This window comes from Diceros bicornis, chromosome 9 (assembly GCF_020826845.1).
Source record: "Diceros bicornis minor isolate mBicDic1 chromosome 9, mDicBic1.mat.cur, whole genome shotgun sequence".
NCBI classification, from domain to species: Eukaryota; Metazoa; Chordata; class Mammalia; order Perissodactyla; family Rhinocerotidae; genus Diceros; species Diceros bicornis.
The window spans coordinates 3699588-3726201 of record NC_080748.1 but is presented as its reverse complement, the minus strand read 5'-3'; the positions used below and the strand labels follow the sequence as shown (position 1 = coordinate 3726201).

The following is a 26614-nucleotide window of genomic DNA, read 5'->3' as shown; positions in this document are numbered from 1 at the left end:
GCATCTAATTTGAGGCTGAATCACAGCAAAGGCCAAACCAATGTATCCCAGTGGCCCACGGGCCCTATTAACTGAGAAAACTCGCACCCTCTCTGCTTCAGTAAGGTTGTCAGGGAAATGAGAGTTCTGTGTCAGTCCGCGCAAGGCAGGGACAGGACGGGAGAACAGGAGGAGGCTGATGGCAGAGCCCCTCCCTTACCCATTCTTGTCCATAGCTGTCTTCCAAGTCATTCACATCATCCTTTTCCCATTCCACCCGGAGGTTAATGAGAGCACTGGGTCTAAAGCCCTCCTGTGCATACACCGTGAAATATACAACGAAAGCGCCCAGGGCTTGCATGAGGCCTGAAAGAAGAGATAAGGGAGAGGTGTTCTAATGACTTCAGAACCGCCCTGTCCTCATTCTCCTCTGGTTCCTCTTCCCATCCCAACCCATCCCACAAGGAAAAACAGTTTCTGACTGTGACTGGAATGAATTCTCTGGGTGGTCCCTAGTGTAAATTGCAAGAAATGCCCTCATCATACCAATGTGCAGGTAAGAGTATATGGCAAGTGGCTTGTTCACCAGTCTGTCCTTCTTCTTGTGGCGAGGCTTCCTGATCATAATGTCACTTTCAGCTTTCTCGTAAGCCAAGGCAACGGAGGGAATCTAGAGGGAAGAGAGCCCGTGAAGCCACACACCAAGACACTTCGCTTTCCACAGCATGACGACAGCAGTGGGGATGCACAGCAAGGGGCCAAGGAGTCAGGGTGGGGCTGGCAGGTGGTGGTGGTGGGGTTATGGAATTGTCTATCCAGGGTGCAGGCAATAGGGTGCACTGTCTGTAAAGAATTTAAGAACAGTCGGCTTTAAAAATCAATCTGCTTTTTGATGTGCTGGCAGCTCTAAACGATGCTGGTTATAAAACACTTTTCCCCTCTGTGGCAGATTTCTGCTACCACCCTCTCCCTCTTTGGCATGCCACTGGATCACAGTGGTTCTCTCACAGGTCCTCCCACCTGGAAGGCCTCTTAAAAGACAGATCACTGGGTGCCCCTCCAGACTTTCTGATTCATGAGGTCTGGGCGGGGCCGAGCCCAAGAATCTGCACTTCCAACAAGTTCCCAGGTGATGCCTGGGCCACAGTGGAAGAACCACTACAGTGGAGAAAACAGAACACATATAAAGGTCCTGGAAAGTGATCTGACTGTAAACTTCGAAGACCTCAATTCCCCTCTAAGGTAAAGATGTCTCTCATCTCCTTGGATGTGGAGGGTGCCTGGGTACCATAGAAAACAAGAGTGGGGAAGGCAGCAATTTGCAGGGCCGTTCTCCCCACTGTGAGCTTGGCTTGCTCCCTGTTGCTGTTTTCCCCTTTGCTGCATAAGCCGCAGCCATGTGAGTAACTGTCATGAAGCTTTCTTAAATGGTTTAGGTGACGCTGTTGTAGGTCATTGTGAGGCTTCATCAAGTGTTAGCCACTGCTACTTCTTACTGTGTGCAGGAGAGGGGCTTCCAGATCACAGATGCTTTTACTTTAACTAGAGGCAGCTGTGGGATATCACTTTGCCCACTGGAGCCCCAGCAGCACAGGGACTATTTTGGTGATAGCTCCATAGAAAGAAAAGGGAGGATGTGAGCTGAAACTGACCAATGGCATATTTTTATTTTTTGGTGGGGTGAAGAACTCATATTTTGAAAAGCTCTTAAATGGAGTGAAGTGGTTTTAATTTCCAAACACTTGACAGATCTCTCTGTCCTTTGCTTTGAAGTGTGGCTGGTGGGCCAGCAGAATTGCCATCCCTTTAGTCCATCTCCTTGCCCTTGAAGGTGAGGACTCTGAAGTTCACATCACCTGGGGCGGTAAACAGACCCTGTTCCCTTTAGCTACTTACTATGTCTGTGCCCAAGTCGATGAACAAGATGGTAATGGTGCCAATGGGCAGGGGGAGCCCAGCAATGATGTAGATCAGAAAAGGACACAGCTCAGCAATGTTCTTGGTCAGGGTGTAAGCGACAGTCTTCTTTAGGTTGTCAAAGATCAGGCGACCTAGGCAAAGATGTTTCTCCTTATAGGACTTGCTTTTGGTTTCCCAAGGGACCCCAGCCCTTGGTAAGACCACTTGAGACCTCACTCACCCTCCTCCACCCCGGTGACTATAGATGCGAAGTTGTCATCCAGCAAGACCATGTCGGCTGCATTTTTGGCTGCATCAGAACCTGCTATCCCCATGGCAATCCCGATGTCTGCCTTCTTCAGAGCTGGAGAGTCATTAACGCCATCCCCTGTCACAGCGACAACTGCATCCTAAGGGACACAGGGAGAAAACGGGAGTGAGCAGGTCACAAGTTGGCAAGAACAACACAGTCCACCTTTCATCCTGAGGCTGCGAGGATAACTGGAGCCAAAATGAATGGCCCGTTTTGGGGTGTGGGAGATCAAAATTGAGCACCCTGAAATATGTCTCACCTTGATTATTTTCTCTGACTGACATGTGACCTCCTCCAAACTGCCTAAAGGAATTTAACTCTGGGTATAGACAGACTGGCAGGGTCATTGCTAAGCCCCTTCTTATCAAAGTCCTGTTTACCAAACATTTACATTTGAAAAGATATCTCCCTCTCTGTACTGGGAAGAGGCGGGGATGGACGTATCTCTGGAAACTCTTATCAGGATGGAAGAAAAGGACTTAAATCTACATACTCTTGATTACTGTAATTTCTGTCTCCCTCCTGTCCCCCACCTCCAACATCCTTCTTTGTCTTTAGCTGAAGATAGTATTTAAGACAAGAATCTCTGGTGTTGTGTTGAGAAACTCAGTTTCCCAGGTTTCTCCCCTGAATACATGTTATTAAACTTGGTATTATTTTCTCCTGCTAACCTGTCTTTTAATTATTTGGCCAGCCAGAAGAACCTTAAGGGAAAGGGTGGAGGGGCATTCTCCCTCTTCCCCGACAGGGGAAAAGACAAAAAACGAGAAATCCCAGAAGCAAGAACAATGAGCTGCAAACAAGATGTGTTGGAATAATCAAACCAATGTATGTGGGGGTGAAAGTGCACATTTTATATCTTATGTCTTTACACTTTTTTTCTACAGCTTACGTTTTTAAATCTTTCTCTACTGTCAGAAAGTCTTTCCGGGAGCGTGGTGCTGTGTGCGGGAGGGTTTCAAAGGAGGGCAGAAGGGTCAGCCTCCCGAGAGGGTAGAAATGTGGAGTGATGAGGACAGGCAAAGAATTGTCTCTTGAGAGGTTTACAAGGCACCATAGCCGTGATCTGGGATCCAGATCTCAGCCCTGCATTTCCCTATGGGACAGTGACAGACCTGGAAGTTTTGCCCAGTGCTGCTGTCCACCCACCTGCCTTTGACAGCCCTCCACGATGATCAGCTTCTGCTGGGGGGACGTCCGGGCAAAGACGATCTCTGGGTAGCTGGTTAAGAGCTCGTCCAGCTGTTCCGGGCTCATGTCCTTCAGCGCCATGCCAGTCACCACTGCAGCTTTAGCGTCCCTAGAAGGGCCAGAAGGAACCGGGTGAGGCCAAAGGTCGGAGCTTAGGTGGAAACACCATTCTGGGCAGGAAGTGGGCTGACGCCTCTTTGGCTTTACCTGCAACCCAACATCCCTGACACCTAATACTCTAGTGGTATGACAGGGTTACAGGTACCGGTGACACCTGGGTCTCCATTTCAAGACAGTAAACTGAGGCTACAAGTAAGGCCATTTCCTGATATCAAACAACAAGAGGAATAAGCCAAATAGCCTTTTCCTTACAGGAATGGGTGAGAAGTGGTACTTCCTAGGGCAATGTTTTACTAAACAAGTAAAAGGAGGGTAAAAAAAAAAACTGCCTGTTTATGTTTTGGGTCCTAGTGATTTAGCTTATGCCAAAACACATGGGTAACAATTCTTTGTTGTTGTTTATTTCAGATTTATAGGGTGTCTCCCATACAATGAGCTATGTAAGGAGAAAAATTTATTGAGGTCTTCTTTGAGGAAAACTATTGTCTGCTGACTATAAGAGTAAGGTTCTAGAAACTATTGATTATGCAGATCTGACTGTGTTACCCCCTGCCAAAACTCTTCAGAGGCTTTCCACTGTCTGAAGGCAGCCCCTCCCCGAGTGCCACACTGGTCTGGAAGGCCAGTGCAGCCCGGGTCACGAGCCTCATCACTCCTTTGGCTCTTTCCTCCTGCGGACCGGACTCTTCAGGTCTCCACCCTCCACCTCCATCCCACTGCCCTAAGGCCTGCACGGGTCCTGCTGCCTTTGCCAGGAAAGGGCACCTCTCACCTCACCTGCCCTTGGCCAACACTCCACATTTCAGCCTTCGAATCTCAGCTTAAACACTCTTAAGTACAAAACACTGCATGCCTTTTTCTATACATTTTTAAAGTCTTGAGCTTTTTTAGGTCTGTTTTTTCCTATTCATGCTCAATATTAGAATTCCAGCACTGGACTCAAACTACAGGTTTTCTTAAGTCCTGGTAAAAAAATATAAAAGACAAAGAGATGGTCTTTCCTTTCCCCCCACAGCTGCAAAAATACAGTTATTATATGGTTGTGAAGCTAGAGCTGATCAAGTGGAAACTGAAAACATGCACAGAAGTATCCACCCCACTCTCCTGCTCAGTGTGGTCACTTGTATGAAAATGCAGAATCCTATTATTTTTAAAAACAAAACAAATAAAAGCTCCAAACCTGTTTTCGTAAATGAGTGTTGTTCACACACACAAGTGCTGGAATACTCTCAGACTACAGATACTGCTGTTGTGCCCAGAGGCTGTAACTCTGTTTGGTTGTCTTAACTGGTAATTTGTCGCCTTGAAATAATTTATTACCTGACAGCTCTGTACTCCTAAAAGACATAAATACTTAGGGAAACTGGAAGAGGTTCATTGGTCTTTCATTTTTTTCTCCACATGTGTAATAAGGCCAATGACATTTATTTTCAAACTGAGACTTTGAAGTCTGATCATTAAAATTATCCACAGTCCAGGTAACTCTTCCTCCCACTGCCAGCTCCTTCATCCCCAGAGTGTCTCCTTCGTTGTACTTATCACATCACAATTAGTTTTTATTTTTCTGTCCCTCTGGCTAGATGGAAAGTTCCCCGAGGGTGGGGAGAGTGTCTGGTCTGTTTGCTACTACAAATGGTTTGAATGATTTTTCAACTTTACGATGCTATGAAAGCAACATGCCTTCAGTAGAAACCATACTTTGAAGTTTGAATTTTGTTCTTTTCCTGGGATAGCACTATGCGGTAGAATACTCTCTCATGATGAGGGGCAGCAGCAGCGAGATGCAGCTCCCAGCCGGCTACGTGATCACAAGGGTGAACAATCCACATACTTACAACCATTCTGCATCCAGAAAACCATTCTGCACCCAGAAAACTACTGTTTTTCACTTTCAGTACAGTATTCAATAAATTATGATATTCAACACTTTATTATAAAATAGGCTTTGTGTTAGATGATTTTGCCCAATTGTAGGCTAATGTAAGTGTTCTGAGCATGTTTAGGTAGGCTAGGCTAAGCTCTCATGTTTGGTTAGGTAATGTATTAAATGCATTCTCAACTTATCATATCTTCAACTTATGATGGGTCATCGGGACATAACCCCCTCGTAAGTCGAGGAAGATCTGTCTAGTTCCAGCGTCTAGCACAGTGCCTGGTGTATAGATGGTACTTGACAATTAATTGTTGAAAAAATTAATGCACCAATGAATGGGTAAATGAATGGACTAAAGGATGGACATCATTAAAAGAATTAGGAGACGCAGGAAAAACCAAGTCTTTCCTTAGGAAGCTTCCCTTTTCTTTACTACCAAATAAAACAGAAAAGAAGCATATGTTTACATAGCTACACGTTATGAGGCAACTGAATAAATATTTAAAATGCACTAGGGGAGTGCACAGAACCCAAAGGTTCTTAATATTCCTGATTATACAACTGGATCAATAGCAAATAATTTCATATAAACTCTTTATTTTAATTTTTCTTTCTAAATTGGGCACTTAAGTTTTCAGATCTACTTCACTGGATTTTGCAATTTCATACAAGGAACACAATACCAATTTTAATACAGTGGTATCAATACAGTGCCTGGCCTGTATTAGGTGCTTGATAAAATTTTGAGTGGATGAATGGATATCTGAATTAGAGAGGAAACCAGCCTAGTATTACCCTGAGAGAGTGTTTGGAAACAAGGGGACTTGCTCCCAACAGCATAGCTCTTTAGAGCCGACAGGCCCCATGGACAAGAACTCGAGTTTCTGCCACACTGGCTCTGTGCTCACCCTTTGTTCACTTGCTCCACAGGAACGCTGAGGCGCTGCGCGACGTCCTCCACCGTCTCACTGTTGGCTGAAATGATACCTACACTCTTGGCAATAGCTTTGGCTGTGATTGGATGATCACCTGTAACCATGATAACCTACAACACAAACAACAAAAAAGGCAGGTGAACAATGAGGAACTCACCTGGCTGGATTAGGGGCAGTTCAGTATTGCCCACGCCACCATGACCTGCAGAACATGGCTAGGGACTACTATGGTTTGCCCTTACGGGCAGTTCTTGATCTTTACATCAAAGATAGAACTGTTTTTGAAGGACACACTGATCCATTGGCTCTATCCTTGCTCCTAAGCTTCTTACATTTCCTCCTCTGACACTAGAGGAAGCGTTTTCCCTTTGACGTTACTTTATTTGTGAAAGGGCTGGTAGATGTCTACTTGGGACAGCCTCATGGTGCTTCTTGATATTAACATGGCAACGGAATTAATATTTTGGTTTCAGTATCATGAAGGCAAATGATTACAAAGGCTGGACCTCAAGATTAAGTATAAAAACCTTTTATTGTCTATTGTAGTCTAGGGCAAGACATGGCCACTTCATGGCACACAAAGATAGCTTTCTTCTCACTGCTGTTGCTATTGTGATTTATTCCACATAGACACAGTCATTTTGCTTTTATTGGACAGGTACTGAAATCTTAGTATAGTAAAAGCAGAGATTAAAGAAAAGGGAATTACGATACTTACTTAAGGAGACCTAAATACTGACTATCTCCTATGACAAACGTTATTAGACAGGGATACAACATAAATAGAGGACATCTCAAGTCAGGAAAGGAACTCGCACCTTGATGCCTGCACTCCGGCACTTGGTGACTGCGTCAGGCACTGTGGACCGTGGGGGATCGATCATGGACAAGAGCCCCACGAAACAGAGGCCGGAAGTGGGAAAGTTCATGGTGTCTACATCAAAGGAATAGGTTTCTGGAAACTTGTCTGCTGGCAAGTAGAGATGACAGAAACCTGGAATGGGCATGAATTTGGGAGTCAATGAAACTAGGATAAGAAACGACAAAAGAAAAGGAGGAACGTTTTCATACACCCTCAGTACTTTACTATTTTACCAATACTTCAGAGCATACCAGAATTGTCTAATTCTTTCAATTCTATAATGCGTTTTGTTATTAGGAAAGACATATTTCATCCAAAAATAATTTACTGTGTGCCCATTAGGTGCTCTGTTACACCCTAGGGATATAAAGACCAAGAGTGGACAGCCTTTACTTCTGAAGATGTCCCAGTTTAGTGTGGGGACAGAGACATCAAGAGATAAAGCATGATACAGCACAGTGAGTGTTACAGGGCAGAGCGACGCTGCAGCCACCTGGGGAATCAGGAAAGACTTCACTGAGGAGGTCACATGGGAGCTTACTCTTGAGAGACACATCATACACTCTTCAGGGAAAGAAGGGAGGAATTAGGGGTGGAAAGGCCATCTTAGGCAGAGAAAAAACTGCACGAACTGAGGCAAGAATCTGGAGTGTCAGGGGAATGGTATAAAGCTTAGTTTTTAATCAAGATAAAAGTGTGAGAGGCCATTTGGAATGGAGTAGAACCACTGGTCACTCAGAAGGCATCTGCCTCTCACAGGTTGAGCTAGAAGGGATTTCTGCATCTGGTGGGACTTCCCAGATTGTGTGACTTTCTCATCAGCTTTTACATCAAATTGTTTCTCAGCATGACCTGCCATTTTACACATTTCAGTAAAGCACAGACTTTAGGAATCAAACATGAGGTTCCTTGAGTGACTCTACGCAGATGGGCAGCAGTCCTGCATTGAAAAGATTACCTGGTGCTGTGAGTATTTTAAGGCATGCTTAAAGCAACATCTCCTTTGTATCTTTTATTTGGTTTACAAACTCAAATATTCTTTAGAAACACACATTCCACAGATTGTGTCTCTTCTGGCAAGAAACTTTCATGAGGTTTAATGACACTTATCATCAGCCATGAACATTTGTTACCTTGAATTCATTATTCTGTGGTTCAGAGGCACCATTTTGTCAACTCATGATGCTCACAACAGAACACATCCTGGGATACCACTGAAATTACCACAATTAAAGCTCCTGCCACTGTGGTTGTATTTCTGTAGTTGTTTCCACCTCTAACATCTATGTCTCTGTTACTGGCAGTGTATTTTCCCTAATAGCTAAGTGGGAAACTTCAAAAATTTTTTAAACTTACTTTTCTCCACTAATTAGTTGCTAAGTCTTACTAATTCCACCTCCTTGAAGTCTCTCGTATCTGACCCCTCCTCAAGTTCCCATTGCCTTGGATCAAATTCCCGCCCACTTTCAACTGAGTGAGGGCAGCCACCTCCTACTGAGACCCATGCTTCTCCTCTCCCTGCTGCTGCCAAGAATGATCCTTCAAAAAACACGGTAACTCGGATCAGTTCACTCACTGCAAAGCCTTCAGTGACTCTCCACTGACAGCAGAACGAAGCCCCAGCCACTCACCCACAGAAGGCACTCCATGTCACGACCTCCAATCTATCTTTCCAGCCCCATTTCCCAGGACGGTGTCACCTCATCTGCCCTGCAGCACTCAACACATACTGGGCTCACCAGCAGTGTGTGCCCACACCCCATCCACTCCCACCTCTGTGCTCTGGCCTGTGTTGTTCCTTCTCCCATGAATGCTTTCCCTCACCTCCCTTCAAATATTTTCAAGGCTCAGTTTAAAATGTAACTCCTTCCACAAAATCTTCCCAGATTTTCCTTATCTGGAACCGACCCAGATGCCATCACGTAGTCTTCTCTTATATGTCTACCATGCTGTTAATCATATTCTTTCTATGATTCATGTGGATGCCACAGCTATTCTGCTAGATCATAAGCCCGTCTCAGCTTGTGCCCTGACCTGGCGTAGAGCCTCACACCCAACAGGTGACCGACAGGGGTTCTGCCACCCAGAGCTCACCCAACACACGCTCCCCCAGGCCTCCCAGCTCCATGTACGCTGTGTGGAAGGCCTCGGCCATGCTCTCGTCCAGAGGCTGCTCCTGGCCATTGACCATGATGGTGCTGCACTTCTCTAAGACTCTCTCAGGGGCCCCTTTCATTACCATGAGGAAGCGCTTGTCATTGGGGTCATCTGTCTCGTGGATGGAGAGCTGGAGGGAAGGAATTGAGTGAGTTAAGTACTGCATGCTTTTGAATGATACCATCTTTACTACTAAGGGCCTGAACTGTACAAATCTTTTAATTAGCAACATGACTAGAAGATTAAAAACATCCCTTTCTCCTGTTGGGCTACTTATCCTTGAAATGGAAGAGAAGAGTGTTCTCTATAGGCATGTCCCATCCTTTTTATGTTGTGGCCAAGTAACATGCAGAGATCTAGACTCGGTCCCAGCCCAGCGGGGCACCCTGAGTTTGAATCCAAACTAAGTAGAGCTCGTCTTTCAAGCAGAAACTGGCTGCTTTAGCAAGGCCAGATTTGGTTGTCATCCTGTGAAATCTTCTGCCTTGAACCAGATCTCCTGGGGTGGCCGTGGGGCTGGAGCACTGTGAGCCACCTCCCTCACCTCTGGCCTCTGCCTCCCTGTCATGAGCAGCAGCCTTTCAGACCCTAGCTATTCTGAGCTCAGACAGGCATGAGGGCGTGAGGAGTTCCTGTGCCACTTCATGTCCTTATTGATCCAGATCCTTATTGCCTAGATGTGAACGGAAATGGCAGGGTTGTGAGGACATGGGCACACTCATGGACAGGCTTTCAGGAGAAAAGTTAAGTAACAGGTATGATAATTTTAACATCAATACCCTTTGACCTAATAATTCTACTTCTGGATTCATCCTAATAAGATAATTGAGAAAAACGAGAAAAAATTTATAGACAATAATAAAACGGCTGAATCTTATGTAGCTCTTATTATATACCAGGTACTCTTCTAAGCCTTTGAAAGGAATTTCAGGAAGCAGAGTGTTTGGGAGAGAATGAGTAACAAAGAAAAATTCTACAACTTGGGGTCTATCTGTTGATTCTAAATCAGTAGTTCTTAGACTTTTGGGTTTCAGAGATGAGTACAAAAAAAAAGTGGAAGGCACACACAGGTTTTTTTTTTTTTTTTTAATGGCCAAGGAAACACATTAAAAAACTAACTAATAAACCAAAACCAAACCAAAAACCTCCCATCTATTATCACAACCATTTTCTCAAAGATAGAGCACCTTAACATTTAAAAAGTAGAAATAATAAACACTTCTAGAGTGTGTACTGTTCTAAGTGCTTCACACATTGACTCATTTAATTCTCAAAACTACCCTCAGGCTGTGGGCACTATTACTATCGCCTTTTACAAGAGAGGACACCGATGGTGAATGACTTGTGTGCAAGGCCACACATTAATAGGTAGCTGAGCTGGGATTTAAATTCAGGCTAGCAGGCTCCAGAGTCCCTGCCCTAATCATACAGGATATAAAGGATAATCTTTTAAATTAAATACATTCATCTTTATATAGAAATTATTGTCCTAATTTTCCAATTTGCCATAAACTAGTGAAAATATTTTCATGGACCAATCTCAGTTTGGGGAATTGCTATTCTAAGATAAATAAGACATAGACTTGCCACTTTGTTTCCTTCAGTTGAAAGATACCTGAAACCTTCCAAGGTTGTGACACCTAAAGCTCCTTGTGGAGGGCTAAGTGTTGCTCATGTGTTAATATAAAATGGCACTATCAGCATCCAAAGAGGTTCTGTGATCCCTTTTGCAGGAACCCACACAGGACCCTCTCTCCTTTCTAGTCCCAACTCAAGGTAGCCCACTTTCTCCCTTAGCATTTTGTACATGAGGCCTCACAGAGCCTGCTTTTCTCATTTCTCACATGACCAGGAGGCAATGGAGCCCCAGGAGGATTCTCAGTCCTGTTGCTGATTGCAAAGATCATCCGACCTAGTCCTTAAGAGCATGCACGTTATGAGAATTGAGTAATTAAATACACGTGGAAATAACAATAGTAATAATAGTTATCATGCGGTTATTTTAGGATTGTTACGCATTCTATTTTTACTTATGTTTTGAACAAGAGATCTGATTTCCTGGCCTTCAGATTTTACATCATTCATTTTTGTTAGTTGTCTATTTGGCTAACTGCGATTCCTTATCGGCTCATTATCCACAAAGATGTTTGCAACACAAATAGTTCTTTTCCAATCCTAAACTCCATCCCAACAAAATGTGTGAGTAATCACCAGAAACTTTTACACAAACATGGTTATCCTATATATAGACTTTACTGTCATGCAACCATCAAGTCACGATGCCTCCTCTCAGCTGTGGAGTCATGGGAAATCCCAACTGCAGCAGTACCTTGGGCGGTAAACCGTCACCTGTCCTAACATGAGGACTATGGAGACAGTTGATTGCTGGCCACCCCTGGAATGAGGGGAGACAACTAGGCAAGGATGGCCATTTTCCTCCTGAGCAACGGGTAGAAAGGAGATCCCTATCGACTGCACGTGGGCAGAACTGGAAACAACATGGCTCGTCATCTGAGAGGCTATGCACTGGTCTTCATGAAGGGCAAGACTTACTCACGTGGCCTGAACTAAACTGTTCTGCCTCATGGACTCAGGAGTCAAACAGACCTGTGAAAACCGGTTGTGCCACTTAGAGGCCTGTGGGACTCTGGTCATATCAACACTTTCTCAGGGCCTGTTTCCTCACCTATAAATCGGGATTAATTCGTCAGAGGTTTACTGTCAGGATTCAATGAGATAATGTATGTAAAGTGCCTGACACAGATGAAGGATGCAGTAAATGTTAACTCTCCCCACCTTTCACTTATCCTTTGGGATGTGGCTGTTGCCCCTCAGTTGTGCAAAAGTTACCCAGTGGGGTGGGCGTGGTATGTGTGTGTGTACATAGTATACATAGATCATTCTTAAGAGCAGCCAGGTCCGGACAAGATCTTCACCTTCTTTTTTCTCTACCTATTCAGACAAACTAAGGAGACCACCAAGGGAAACTTGTTCTGGGTTTACCAGATGCCCAGGCCCTGCATCCCTGAGAACTATTTTTGAAGTCAAGCATCTTTCAAAACACTTATTAACCAAAGGATACTTACACGTTGAAATGCCCTTCTAGTGATAACAGAGATTCAGGTGTGAGGAAAGACTCACCTGAAATTTGTTGGTCGAGTTAAAAGGGATTTCAGCTACTTTGCGGTTTCTTTTTCTAACTTCCATCACGTCACCCAAAATGACCTCTGAGAATTTCAGAAGAGCAGTTTCTGAGGCATCTCCAACCACAGCTTTCTGAGAATCAAAAGAGATAAGGAAATATTTGCAGCACATAATCTGGTCCTTTTGTGATTATTTTCAATCAACGAATATGTAACCTGACTAAGCTTACCATCTAATTAGACAGATGCAACGATTACATGGTAATTAGTGATAATTCAAGACCATGGCAAAGTGTTAAACTGAATGGTGCCACCTACTGGCATTAGGGAAGTTCAGAAACGTAAGAGCTCTAGGAGAGCTGGGTGGTTTCCTGGAAAACGCAGCTATGAACTAGATCACGAAAGACGGGTGGGTTACCCACAGACAGAGGAGCAGACACCAAAATGCCACGAACGAAGGCACAACGTAGATGCCAGAAGTGCAGGTGGAGGTGAGAGATGGTGAGGTACAGAGGGCCCAGCAAGGCAGGCTGAGCCTCGAGAAGCAGAAAATAGAGAAACACAGAAAGTTTTTGAGCAAAGTTAGGTAAAGTAGTTCACCTAATGAAGTATGAAGGAAAACTATTGGCGTGCAAGAAAGACGAGGGGAGGGATAAGCTGGAATCATGGAGGCCAAATGAGAGGTTGGTATAATTATTCAGACGGAAGGTATCAGTGATAATAGAAATGTAAAATTATAGATATTTTGAAGCAAGAATGATATGACTCGGTGAATCACTAGATATCAGGAAAGAAGCAAGTTAAAGATGACTTCCAAAGTTTTGGCCTAGATGACAAGTGAAATGGTTATGTCATAGAAAAAAAGAAAACGTGAGACAAAATATTGATTTGGAGCCAGGCTGGGTACAGGTGGAAGGTGACAAGTATAATTTGTTGAGAGTCTAACATGACAAAACCTCCAAGTGGAAACATATAGCTTGCTGGAGATCTATGGAGTTTGGGTGAGAAATTATAACTGGAGATAAGGATGTGAAAGATACCAACAGAGAGGTGATTGGCCAAAAAAAGAATGTGACCAGTTGTCTGAGAATTTGATGAGCTGTTTGATGAGAAAGAAAAGCAAACAGGGGCCGGCCCGGTGGTGCAAGCGGTTAAGTGCGCGTGCTCCGCTTCGGCGGCCTGGGGTTCGCCGGTTCGGATCCTGGGCGTGCACCAATGCACCACCTGGCAAGCTATGCTGTGGCAGCGTCCCATATAAAGTGGAGGAAGATGGGCACGGATGTTAGCACAGGGCCAGTCTTCCTCAGCAAAAAAAAAAAAAAAAAGAAAAGAAAAAGAAAAAGAGGAGGACTGGCAGGTGTTAGCACAGGGCTGATCTTCCTCACAAAAAAAAACCAAGAAAAGCAAACAAAAAAATGTAAGAAAGAGAAAGAGTCGATGAAGGAAATTAGATGGCAAATAGAAAAGTCAGGAGAACATAGATTCAGTGACTCACTGAGGGAAAAAAAGATGAGAAGAAGGCAGAGGGGAGGAGAAGAGAAAGGAGGGGAAGAGAGGGAGAAGCGGGGAAGAGAGGGTAGGGGAGGGCAGGGGGGCGGGGAGGAGTGGGGAGGAGCAGGGAAGAGAAGTTTAGAGCCCCTCAGCGCTCCACCTGCTGCCAAGAGGACTGTGTTCTAAGGTTAGTCCTTCTATTTCCACCCATTTATATATATATATTTTTTTTTGTGAGGAAGATCAGCCCTGAGCTAACAACCATGCTAATCCCCTTTTTTTTTTGCTGAGGAAGACAGGCTCTGAGCTAACATCTATTGCCAATACTCCTCCCTTTTCTTCCCCAAAGCCCCAGTAGATAGTTGTATGTCATAGTTGCACATCCTTCTAGTTGCTGTATGTGGGACGCAGCCTCAGCATGGCCGGAGAAGCGGTGTGTTGTTGCGCGCCCAGGATCCGAACCTGGGCCGCCAGTAGCGGAGCGCGTGCACTTAACCGCTAAGCCACGGGACCGGCCCACCATCCGATTATATTTTAAACTTCAGTGAATGGCATTTATGTAATAAAGAAACTTTGATTATATCTACTTAGCTAGTAAAGAAGTTAGGACAGTAACTTAAAGGCACATTTTCTGGAACGAGACAATTTTCAAAAGACGTAATCAATATTCCAAGAACTTTCAGACATCTCTGTGATGTCTCAGAGCTAGTTACAGTGAAGAAAATTTCCTGCAGGTCTTGTGAGCCAGACTTGCTCTTACTAGTACAAACTTCACTCAGTGGCAGAGGTTAAATCAAGCACCGAATCAGAAGAAAGTTACGTCATACCAGCTGTGACGCATAAGCATTACCTTCATGATGGGGACACTCTCCTGTCCGGGTCTGAATTCGGCTCGGTTACACAACGTTATTATCTTTGATAGGGAGGCCCAGGTTCCAGAGCTTTGATCAAAGACTTGGTCTGGAAAACAGAAAGAACAGGGAAGGCTGGGGGGCTGGGCCTGCTATCCACAAACTATACTACGCAAACCATTCTTTGCGACTGCAGACCACTGCGGCCACGTGCAGCTCAGTGCCCTGCTTGAGTCCACAGCTTTGGGCCAGACTGAGGGCTCCGGAAGACTCACTGGAATGGTCTTCACTTGTGTCAGCCACAAAGATCTGATTATCGAACCACAGATGGGCCACGGTCATCCTGTTCTGGGTCAGAGTCCCCGTCTTGTCGGAGCAAATGATGGAGGTGGAGCCAAGGGTCTCCACGGCCTCCAGGTTCTTTACCAGGCAGTTCTTCTTGGCCATCCGTTTTGCTGTCAGTGACAGAGTCACCTAGACAAAAGAGAGAGACAGAAGCTTTGAGAAAAATCATCATTGTGAACTCAGGTTCAATAACACAGAAACAGCCGGAGCTGGACTAGTTTCAGGACAGAGGTACAGGTACAGATGCAGCACAGCTGCCCCAGCGGCTAATAAACCACTATAAAGCCTTCACTCCTTGAAAAAAATGATCCTGAAGGATCCACAGGTGGCAAAGCCAGGCAAGGGTGAGATGGCTGACACTCATGAGTCACGATAAAGGGAGCTGTGGCTGCCCAGCTCCTGTCACTTACAGGCATGAACGTGTAAGAAGGATTTTGACAATTATATGCCCAAAAGCATGTCCCAAAGGGCTCACTTGTTGCTTTGGGAAATCTAGAAGCATCTGTGTTGCATTTTAAAGATTCTTAGCTCTCTCTTTTAAACCCCCAGATCTCAAAGGGTTCTGTTGGCTCTAATTTCTTCAAATTACTATCTGCTGGAGTCAGAACAGACCCAGAATTCAAAAACTTCTCTCTGTCCTTGCTCAGGACAACACCAGGCCAATGATCACATAGGCCACATTTACGTACAACTGGAAATAGGAGTGCCCTCTTCCCCCACCCCACAGGGCCTCCACAGCAGAGATTGGGGAGAGAGGTAGGGGTTGGTTAAGGATGAAGTAGATGGGCCCTTACAAAGGGAGACCCAAAGCTGAATTTGGGGGTACAGGCAGGAAAAGGCTGAATTGCTTTGCAGAAAAAAATGGGAGGAATTTGTGTGTCTGAGAGAGGGAAGAGAAGTGAGGTAAACAATCTGCCTGCCTAAGTTCCTCAGTTGTAGAAATGGCCAAGGAAATTTTTTTTTTTCTAAGAAATGTGGAAATGTGAGGAAGGGATCAGACTTCTGGGAAAAATCTGTAAGCAGTGGTTCAAGTCTGTTTTAGCTAGATCTTAAGGGGCAAAGCAACATATGTGATTTGCAGATAGATCTCCTGAAAATGAAAATATAAAGTTTCCAAGGACAGTACATTCAAATATTAACAATATCACAATTCCCTCTGTCCTGCTAAGAAACAGTATACTTAGAATGTCCCACGGTTGTCCCCGACGTGGAGGGAGTGTTGCTCTGAAGATGGAGGAGACTTGCAGTTTGCAAAGTAGAATGGCATGTATTAACAGCGTCAGGGTACAGGCCACCTAGCAGCATGGACTCACAGTGACAGTGGCCAGGAGACCCTCAGGCACATTGGCCACAATGATGCCAATGAGGAAGATGATGGAGTTCAGGACAGAATACTTCATGGACACCGCGATGATGAAGAAAAGGATGCCGATGGAGACGGCCACTCCTCCCACAATATGAACAAAGTGCTCGATCTCAATGGCAATGGGCGTCTTCTCATGTCCAACTCCAGAAGCCAGGGAGGCGATCTGACCAATGATGGTGTGGTCACCTGTGTTGATGACCAAGCCAGTTGCTGTGCCTACAGGTGAAGCAGACATTTTATTCCAGGGGTCCTCAGCCAGGAGAGGACCACAGCCTGCCTACAGGCCTCTCTTTGGTGGCTTACATGATCATTTAGCACATGATGTCACGAAGGCCCAACATAGTTCTCTAGCCTCTTCAATTCCATGTTTTCTCTTGGAAAAGCTTTGTAGCAAGAGATGATAAAGATACAAAAACATAAAGCCCGAGGAGGGAGAAGTTATATGGGAGGTGGCCCTGAGAGCCAGCCCGACTTACCTTCCAGACAGGTGGTAGAATAGAAGCCAATATTCTTTGTTTCCAAGGGACTGTCGTGGGTAAACTCACAAGAGCGAGACTGGGGCTCAGATTCCCCAGTGAGAGATGAGTTATCGACCTAGAAGAAATTTCAAAAAAGTTCAAGATTAGGTACTTTGTTCCCTGCCCCAGTTACACTGAGACCTGGAAAGACAACAGAATGCCAGCTAGTTACAAGCATAAACCTCGGGGTGCCCTGTGACACTTACCTTACACCCCTGAGCAGACAGCAACCTGATGTCCGCAGGGATCTTGTCTCCTCCTTTAATCTCCACTATGTCCCCCACCACCAGCTGCTCTGCAGGGACTGTCTTCTTCTCTGAATCTCGAATGACAAGAGCTTGCTGCAAAAGAAAAACATGACAGATGCCTCAGATCTTGCAATGATGCAGACTCTCCTCTGTCTATACCTCAGCAAACCTCAGGTACAGAGGCATTGGAATTCGCAGCTGTCAGAACAGCAAAAAATGAAACAAAAGACTTTTACTTGGGGCCTGAAGACCGTAAGAAGTATTTCTTCTTGAGGAGCTCATAGAGATATTCTTGGAAGCAGAAAATCTGCTGTAGACAGATACAGCAAAGCAACAGCCCTTGGCCTGGCAGAGAGGCAGATAATGAAGGATGAGTGATCCTGGCTGGGACGCCTAGGAAGGGTTTAATCATCTTGCTCAGGTCAGGAAAACCTGAACGGAGTAGGGGGTGGATCTCCCACTTCTTAGCACAAAAGACCCACCCAGAATCCCCTCCAGCTGGCAGCTGTGGGCCAGGGACAGCGTGGTTTTCCCGCTGTGCTGTGGTGCCCGGTGTCCCCAGAGGACACCTAACAGGTTCCTCAGGGAAGAGGGGAGCCGTGGGCCTCCCATGCTGAGAGCATTGTGGGGCAACATGCTCAGACCAGGAGCAAAAATGGCCCCAGGTACAGAATTCTAGGCTGATCTCCTCGGCTACCAGTGAACACTCCTGAACTTCTGTAGTTACTGTCAGAGCCACTTGAATTACTTTTGTCCAAACAGTTCACCAGTGCTTATGAGCAGTAACAGAAAGTGTTGTGCAATGACTGCTTCTGTCCTACTTCACCCCTGACTAAGCATTTCCCTCTATCTTACCTCAATGATCGTCTCAAAACCCTCTGAGGAAGCAGGGGTTCAGAGAGATTAGGTCACTTGCCCAAGACTTCTCAGATTGCAAGGGATGGGGCCAGGGCTTGAGCATGAACCCTCTGCCCCTAACGCCCCACTCTCCTCTTCATCTGATGCTTCCTCACCTGAAGTCATGCAGAGACCAGAGAGGGATGGCTGTCACTCACCTGTGGGATCATCTTACTAAAACTGGCCATGATGTTGGTGCTTTTCGCCTCTTGGTAGTAAGCAAAGATGCCCGTGAAAATAACGACCAGGGCAAGCACAACGCCCAGGTACACCTGGGTGAGGAGGAGAGGCATCAATCAGAAATCAAGCATCAGGAGTAAGCCAGCTCCTAGGCTAGAGCTCACCACGGGAAGGTGAGGAAGAGGGCAGTTGTGTCCTGGTGTAACTGACAGGCCACAAAATTTACCCACTGTAAGTATATAATGAAATGATTTTCAATAAATTTACACCATGTGCGGCAGTCACCACAATCCAATTTTAGAACATTTCCATCATCCTAATAAGACCCCTCGTGCCCACTGTCAGTCATTTCCCACCCTGCCCCCAGCCCTGCAACCACTGATCTCCTCTATCTGCAGGATGTACCTGCTGGGGACATCTCTCCATGGGATCAGACAGCACGTGACCCTCTGCATCTGGCCTTTCTCTTAGTGTCATGTTGGCTGACTCAGCCCTGTGGTTCTGGTACTCAGTTCTCAGCAGGCACACATGCTCTCCACGTTAGAGGGAGAGAGCTTTGAGGAGAGAGTCCAAAAACTCTCCACATGGATACAGACTTTTTTTTTTCCACTTAGAACTTACAGTTTCTCTCTTTTTAAAATTCATGCTTATACTGCCTCTGAGACATCAGAGTCAGACGCAACTTTGGGAAAATTACTGATTTTCCCAAACCCATGCAGTGATGGATCAGTCGTCAACTCTTGATGCCAGCCCAGCGCCTTGCTCATAAAAACCTTATTTACGGTTCTGTTGTCCCGTTACTAATTTAGCAAAACCATGCAGGAGACCCCCGTGCCTTACGTTGTCTAGGGATGAGGACTTATCGCTGAAGTACTGAATCGCATATGCGACCCAGCACAGGATGGCTCCTATCCACAGAAGGATAGAGAACCCCCCCACCATCTGCTTGAGGAACTTGATAACCTCCGGTGTTTCCTGGGGAGGGGTGAGGGCGTTGGGCCCGTTCCGGGCCAGGAGCTCAGCAGCCTGGGTGCTGGAGAGACCCTGAGAAAGCCAAGCAAACCAAACAGGAGTGAGACCTCTCTCCTCCCCCAGGGTGGACATCATGCTTGCGCAGTTGTGGGTACAAATGACCATGTCCGAGGCGACGAGGCCTCATCCCCCACCCCCACCTGCTGAGACAGAATACTTAATGCTTACTATAAACCAGGCAGTGTTCTCCATATATTTATTCATTTATTCTTCAGGATAACCCTCTGATGAAGGCACTACTATTCTGCTCATTTTATAGATGTGGGATCTGAGGCATGCAGAGGTTCAGTCACCTGGCCGGTAACTGGTGGCACAGCATTCAACCAGGCACCCCGGCTCCTGAGCCACTGTACTATGCTCTGCAAAGGCATATTAGTGTCTTAGAGATAAGAGAGAGAGTAACTTGGCTAAGGAGAATTTGAAATCCAGAAGCTAGTCACCAGGGTTAAGGGCAATGCAGTAACTATCCAGAAAACATTCTCTATTCTGGAGCTTCTATATAGCTCTCGGACTAATTTCTCATCCTTAACTGGGGTGCTTTTTTATACATTCACCTGAGATTCTAAGTTTTTGTTCATGTTAACAGCTACCAACCTCTGAGGCCCACATGAGCAGTCACTTGTCAGAAGCTTCCCTGGTAAGCATGCCATCCACAGGTGCACAGAGCCCCCTCCACATACCTGTCCTATCATTCATAGGGTTTTTTTCCCCACAAACTTGTCTTTTATGGAGAAAGTCTTTGACACATCTTTTCTAATTATATTGTAAACTACTTAAAGGTAAGGACTCTATCCTTGTTCATTTTTGTGTCCTTTATAAGGTCTACTGCTTTTTCTGTAGTAGAGGCTCAAGTATTTGTTGAATAACTAGATTTAGAGTCACCAACTTGATATCATCATTCCCCATCTGCAATTCCTTTTCCAGAACCCCAGACTCACCTTTCTCAATGACTGTTGAACATTTACATTTCCACCAGGATGTTCCACAGACATTTCAAATAGTATAATTCAAAATACAATTCATGTTTTCTCTTCCCTACTGCCCTCTCTAATCTCTCACCCCCTTGCCCCGCCATGGTCCAGTCCACCACAGAACCAAACCTCCTCCTCTTCCTGCTTCTCTGCCTTAGAAAATGGGATTAGGGATTTGTTCAAAACCCCAGCAAGGCAAAGTAAAATCAGTTATTTCTCTGAAACGTCTCCTGAATCTGCCCCCTTCCTTCCCATCTCACTGCTACTAGCCTGTTTCAGATCCTCATTTCACAGTCCTGGATTATTGTCCCATTCTTCTAGACCCTTCCATCTCCCACTTAAAAAACAAATATATATAGATACATTTGTAGATATCTATATCTATCTTCTACCAGAATTGCCTTTTGAAAACTAATCTTATCAAACCGCTTTCCTGTTTAGAAATTGTACCCCTTATACAACTAAAGTAGTCCTTATCCCTGAATTTAATATGCAAGCGCTTGACAGTTACACCTGCATCACCTCTCGCCAGCCTCGTTTTCTGCCTGGCCTCTCCCTTTCCCATGTACACTGGCTCCCAGGAACCCCGATGGCTCTCCAGACAATAGTCTGTCCTTTCTGGCCCCCTGGGTACTCTGCCAACTTAATCTGAATCATCCTCCCATGCCCCAATTCAACCACTGCACCATCCAGGAAGCCTCCTCTGGTCAGAATTTATCATTCTCTCAGCATATAAACAGTAAACCTCTCATTTGCCATCTAAGCGGAATAGAGTGAATGTTGACACTTTCCTCCACGTCTGCCTCTCATGCTGAGCAGCCTCCACCTTAAGACCGGGGATCCCCTGCTCCTTTGTGCCCCTCTTATTGCTAGTCCAATGTGTTGCACATAGTAGGTATTTTTGTTGACTTGAACAGATGTATCCAAATCTCCTGATGTCAAGACACCAAACTCTTGCAATTTGAGTTTGAATTCACAGAAGGAAGCAGCACCTCTGTGGTGGGAGAATTTGTGAGAGCCCGGGAGCACAGCAGTGTGCCCTGGAGGTATTGTTCCTTCTTAGAGGAGGTGGACAAGCCAGGTTTCTCAGACTGTTACTCTGGATCCTTGGTTTTTTTTTTTTTTTTTTTTTTTTTGGTGAGAAAGATTGATCCTGAGCTAACATCTGTTGCCAATCCTCCTCTTGTTGCGGAGGAAGATCTTCCCCGAGCTACCATCTGTGCCATTCTTCCTGTATTTTGTACGTGGGATGCCGCCACAGCATGGCTTGACGAGCAGTGTATAGGTCTGCACCCAGGATCCAAACCCACAAACCCCGGGCCTCTGAAGCCGAGTGCGTGAACTTAACCACTACGCACTGGGCTGGCCCCCTGGATCCTTGCTTCTTAACACTGTGTTTCCCCCTTCTTCAGTGAGACTATTATACTTCCTGGTCACAGGGAGTAAAAGCAACTTCTGACCATGACAATGAGGAAACACCCGAACCTTTCTGGGGATACCACAGCTTTCCTCCCCACAGTCAAGAGAATTGTTTATGACCAACTGCACAGCTCAGCAGAGGAGCTTGACCAGGGCCTTGGTTCAGACACGCCAGCTCCTGAGGTTAACCAGCCCTCTCTCTCACATGCCAGGGATGTGGGTCACTGGCATTCTCAAAGCTACTCATCCTAGAGGTGCCATATTCTTTTCCACACACTCTGAGCACACAGCCGTCTCCTCTGGACAGTCACAGGGATTCTCTTCCCTGTCACTAGTTCCCTGATGACTTACCGTAATGATGTTGGTACCATATTTCTTTTCCAACTCCTTAGTGCTGAGTTTGTGGTCCTCCTGAAGGCCACGAAAGGAAGAACAGAGTGAATTAGATAATTTCAAAAGACTCAAACCCTAAACTTCGACCAGCCCATGAACACTGGGAAAGTAGCACTGACAATGGGACAGGGGTCAGGCAGTGTGGGAGAAAAACAAAGAACCCTCTGTGTCAGGTGGTTGCTGCAGTGAGGGCAGAGTCGTGCTGCAGGAGAGACTGGTCCTTCTGATCCACTGGCTGGGGACTTGCTGGCCATCTCTGAAGAGTTCAGATTTAATTTGCCATTTACCACATGGTACCTGTCTTTTTCGTTTTTATGAACAAAGCAATGCATTTCACCTCAATCTGACTTCAACACATGCAAGTCTTAGCACATCTGTTGTCTAGGCATTAGATGTCTGTATCCTTAACTCAGCCCTGAATTCTGGGATTAGTTGAGGGTGATGAGCAAAACCAAAGCATTTCATATGTTCTGACAACTCTTTACCCACGAGCCCTCCCTGGGTAGGTAGGTAGTCTCTGGTAGAGAGAAGCATGCCTTTCCTTATTCAAGTACTTGAGACTTGGTTCACTGGTTAGAGAAGACCTGCAGATTAAACACCTACCAAATAAATACAAGTATGGCCCACACTTACTAATTTGCCACAGATTCATTAGACTAAAGCAGTTTCTCAACCTTGGCATTACTGACATTTTGGGCCAGTAACTCTTTGTTGTGGTGGCTTCCACCCACTAGGTGCCAACTATTAGCTCCCTCTCTCTCAAGAAGTGATAACCAAAAATGTCTCCAGACATTGCTAAATGTCCCCTGGAGGACAAAATCCTCCTCTCCTCTCCCTTTGAGAACCACTGGGCTGAAAGGTGAGAAGCCCCTTCCTGTAGCAGAAAACCTAGCACTCAGGATTCTGTAAGGTCTGATTGTCTGAAACAGAGACTTATACTGATTAGTACCAGAACCATTTCTTAAGTATAAGCAAAAAATGTTTCATGTTGCATTGAGAGATTAGAATTTCCAGTAAAATTTTTTTTTCCCCTCTCCTCAGCCAGATTCTGCTGTGCTCATTCATTCATTGTACCGATTATCAATTGAATGTGGATTCAAGGGATTAAGACACAGTTCTGGGCACAGTATGCTCAGTGCTGGGCAGATACAAGTAACTGATGATTAGAGCCATTGTTTGCATGGCTGGATCTCAGACTTTAAGGGGCTTTTACTGTGAGGCAGAACACCTTTCCCCCTCCCTTTAGCCCTGGCTTTGGGGATGAGAGCACGGAGAAGGGGATGGGGTTGAGGGGGATGTCTGGGGTACACTTTGCTGGCCAGCCCTGGAATAGCCCAGGGCAGCATCTGGCAGCTCAGGCTTGGGACATTATCAACCTGTTGTTTATTCAGAAGCCAGGGATACTTTGTTCCTCACCAGGTTCTAATTTGCTGGAGAGGTCAGGATGCAAGAGCATCCAAGTATGCTGTCACAAACTACAGGACTCTTGTGAGAAGGCTGGGAAACAAGAAGGAAAGAAAGATGTGCCTCTCTGAGCAAGGAAGCAGTGGAACACTTTGGCTGATGCTATGGAAATTATTTTTCTCTATTACACATCTTCACAAAATGCTCAAAGAATGGAGATCTCACCATAATAAACAGGCATATAACAGAATGGATATATGTTCATGTTATAGGTAGAAATTTCAAGGAAGACTAGATTTGTCTTCCATCCTAAATGCTACAGATGCACAGGAAATAAGAATGAGGAGCTACTGTCTGATGCTGTGCCAAGTCTTTCTCCTGCTTTACCTTATTTAACACTCTCAACAACTGTAAGAGGTAGGCACCATTTTTAATTCCTATTTTTCAGAATAGGAAACTAAACCTCAATCAGACATTTGAATTCAGGTCGGTTCAATTCCAGGACTGTGTTCTTAAATGTCTATCAGAATACATATGGACAAACACCTAGTGGTATGCTGCTAATGTTTAACGAGCTCTCCAGGAAAAATACATAAAAAGCTCTGATTTGTGGCATTTCTCACTATAGCCAGATTTCAAGCTACTACACAATGTCAGTCAGCTTGCAAAATTCCCGAGTATTTAACAATTGTTTCTCTACCCACGGGAGCTCACAGCACTACCGACACACAAACCTCAAACAGTCCTAGAGCTTTAAAGTGTGCAATGAACTGCAGGGACAATCTAGCAAAATCTTAGGCTCAGTGTGCAAGTTTCCCCTCTGGCCCTCCTGAGATGTCATCTATCACATTTCAGCACTGTGGTGGCTCTTCTCCAGGCAGCCAGCTTTAATACCCCAAAGTTCTTCTTTCATAGCAAGAATACCGTGCTTCATAGAGCACTTTAATCACAAAATACTCTGCCTCTTACCTCACTTTTTCCCCCTCACAGACCCATGTAAATTATTTCCCATTTTCTTTTGTTTTTTTGCTGAGGAAGATCAGCCCTGAGCTAACATCTGTGCCAATCTTCCTCTATTTTGTATATGAGATGTTGCCTCAGCAGGGCTTGATGAGCAGTGAGTAGGTCCGCACCTGGGATCTGATCCCATGAAGCCCTGGCCGTGGAAGCGGAGCATGCGAACTTAATGGCTACGCCACCTGGCCGGCCCCTAGTTCCCATTTTACATAAAGAAAAAGGAGCTTCAGTGAAGCTAGGTAGTTTGTTCCCAATTACAGATCCAATCAGTGGAGAAGTGGAACTTCAGTTGAGCCTGAGGCGGGTCTGATTCCAAGCCCAACATTCTTACCGCTGGAATTATTCTTTCTCATGTGCCATACACACCAGAAATCTAGCAAAGCTGAGTGGTTTGGTTTCCTACTGGGCGGTTCCAGCTCAAATAGTTTTACCTTATCAGCAAAAAACCGGCAAGTGGATACTTCTATCTCAATGAAGCAGCTAGGAAGGAGAGGGCTGGGCCACGCCTGCGGGGACTGGAATGATTCTTCCCTGAGCTCTGCTTGGGAGTGCCTACAACCAGAACGCAGGAATCCTGCAGAGGCCCGAACCAGGGCAGATACTATCACACCATTTCTAAAATTTTAAACGAGAAAACAAATCTCACAGAGATTTTCCAATCTTTGAGACTGATTTTTCTTTTGTAAGAGGCAGGTTACAGGGGCAAGCTCTCAGGGGGAAGGGCAGTACTCACGGGGACCCATTTGGCTTAAGGACCAAATCAACTGACCAGACCAAGTTCTTTTTTCAGCACTTCCTTCTGGTGATTCTTTCTGAGTCCCAAGCGCTTGTTCTTCAGGCCCCTGTACTTCTCCTTGCCACCACCCCCCCTGTCTGTTTTCTCCACGTCTTCAGTTCCACTGAGCTCCACAGAGTAAATTTCTGGAGTTTTCTGAAAGAGAAGCAGAGGTGCAATATTAGCCCAAGGCGGGTTTCCCGAGGCGGTGCAGAGCGAGCGTGTCTCCTGGTGGGTCGGAGCCAAGCGAAGGGAGCCCCGACCCTCCTCTCATCCCCTCCACTGGAGAGAGACAGGCGCAGGGCTGTGGGAGGTTCTCTCTCCACTCCCCAGCGCAGCTCCCCAGCCTTGACTTTTCTCTCCCGCCCTCTCCTCCGAGCTGGAGGAAAGGCTGGGTAGGGACAGGCCGGTGGCATCTCCACAGGTGGACCCCTTCCTGGGGGTGGGGAAGTGGTTTCCCCCAGTTCGAGACAAGATCCCTCCCAGGAGCAGCAAGGCCTCCCTAGTACCTCGTTTCCGCAGGACGCGCTGACCGTGTGGCCGTCTCCTGGGTGCGGGTGCCCACTCAACTCGTGCACCTCGGACGGGGCAGGAGGCTTTACCGACCGCAACGCGTCGGTGCACCCCCACCCCTCACCCCCGGCCCAGCGCTCCGAACCCGAGCTGGCACAGGACGCCGGGGGCCCCTTCCCCGCGCGTTTGGACTCGGTTGTCTACCCAGCCAGCCCTTAGCTCCCAGCACGCGCGCTCGGCGGCTGCGAGGGGAGAGGGGCCGGCGGAGGCAGTGCGGAACAGAGGCGGTCCGCACTGCCGGCCGTGGGGGCGCTGGGCTGCACGCACCTGGGCCATGACGCGACCGGAGCGGCCGGCGGTAGGGCGCGGGGTCCGGGCTCGGCGCAGGCCGGGGGTCCCGTCGGCGGAGGAGGAGGAGGCGGCGGCGACAAGAGCCTCGCGGCCGAGCGCAGCCGCTGCCTCCGCGAGGCGGCGCCGCCTTAAGTGCAGCCGCCCGCCCACGTGCCCGCGCAGAGCCGGGTGCCGCCCGACGGCCGGGGGGCGGGGACCCGCGGGCCGGGGCAGGGCGGGGCGGCCGGGCGGGACCGCCGGAGCCCGGCGGGGGCGGGGCGGGGGGCCTTGCGGCCGGGCGGGGGTCCCTGAGGGAGCCCGGCGGGAGCAGGGTGGGGGACCCTGCGGCCGGCGCCGACAACCAGCGGCTTCCGCCACGCCTTCGTCCGAGC

General features: G+C 46.6%; 1 protein-coding gene across 2 annotated transcripts in view; it reads right to left on the bottom strand.

Annotated features, from left to right (window-relative positions):
* ATP12A (ATPase H+/K+ transporting non-gastric alpha2 subunit) overlaps positions 1–26360 on the bottom strand; it is a 30246-nt gene extending 3886 nt beyond the window's left edge. For both annotated transcript variants that reach the window (XM_058547770.1, XM_058547771.1), the window contains exons 1-19: positions 26220–26360; positions 25374–25535; positions 22142–22201; positions 19209–19412; positions 18347–18460; positions 17250–17384; positions 17002–17119; positions 16473–16741; positions 15090–15288; positions 14814–14923; positions 12471–12605; positions 9267–9459; positions 7129–7304; positions 6284–6420; positions 3341–3491; positions 2120–2288; positions 1876–2030; positions 526–649; positions 200–345 (exon numbers count right to left, since the gene is read on the bottom strand). In XM_058547770.1, coding sequence (XP_058403753.1) covers positions 200–345; positions 526–649; positions 1876–2030; positions 2120–2288; positions 3341–3491; positions 6284–6420; positions 7129–7304; positions 9267–9459; positions 12471–12605; positions 14814–14923; positions 15090–15288; positions 16473–16741; positions 17002–17119; positions 17250–17384; positions 18347–18460; positions 19209–19412; positions 22142–22201; positions 25374–25535; positions 26220–26228 — 2766 coding nt within the window. In that variant the 5' untranslated portion in view covers positions 26229–26360. The remainder of the gene's footprint in view (positions 1–199; positions 346–525; positions 650–1875; positions 2031–2119; positions 2289–3340; positions 3492–6283; positions 6421–7128; positions 7305–9266; positions 9460–12470; positions 12606–14813; positions 14924–15089; positions 15289–16472; positions 16742–17001; positions 17120–17249; positions 17385–18346; positions 18461–19208; positions 19413–22141; positions 22202–25373; positions 25536–26219) is intronic.
* Positions 26361–26614: the final 254 nt, after the last annotated feature.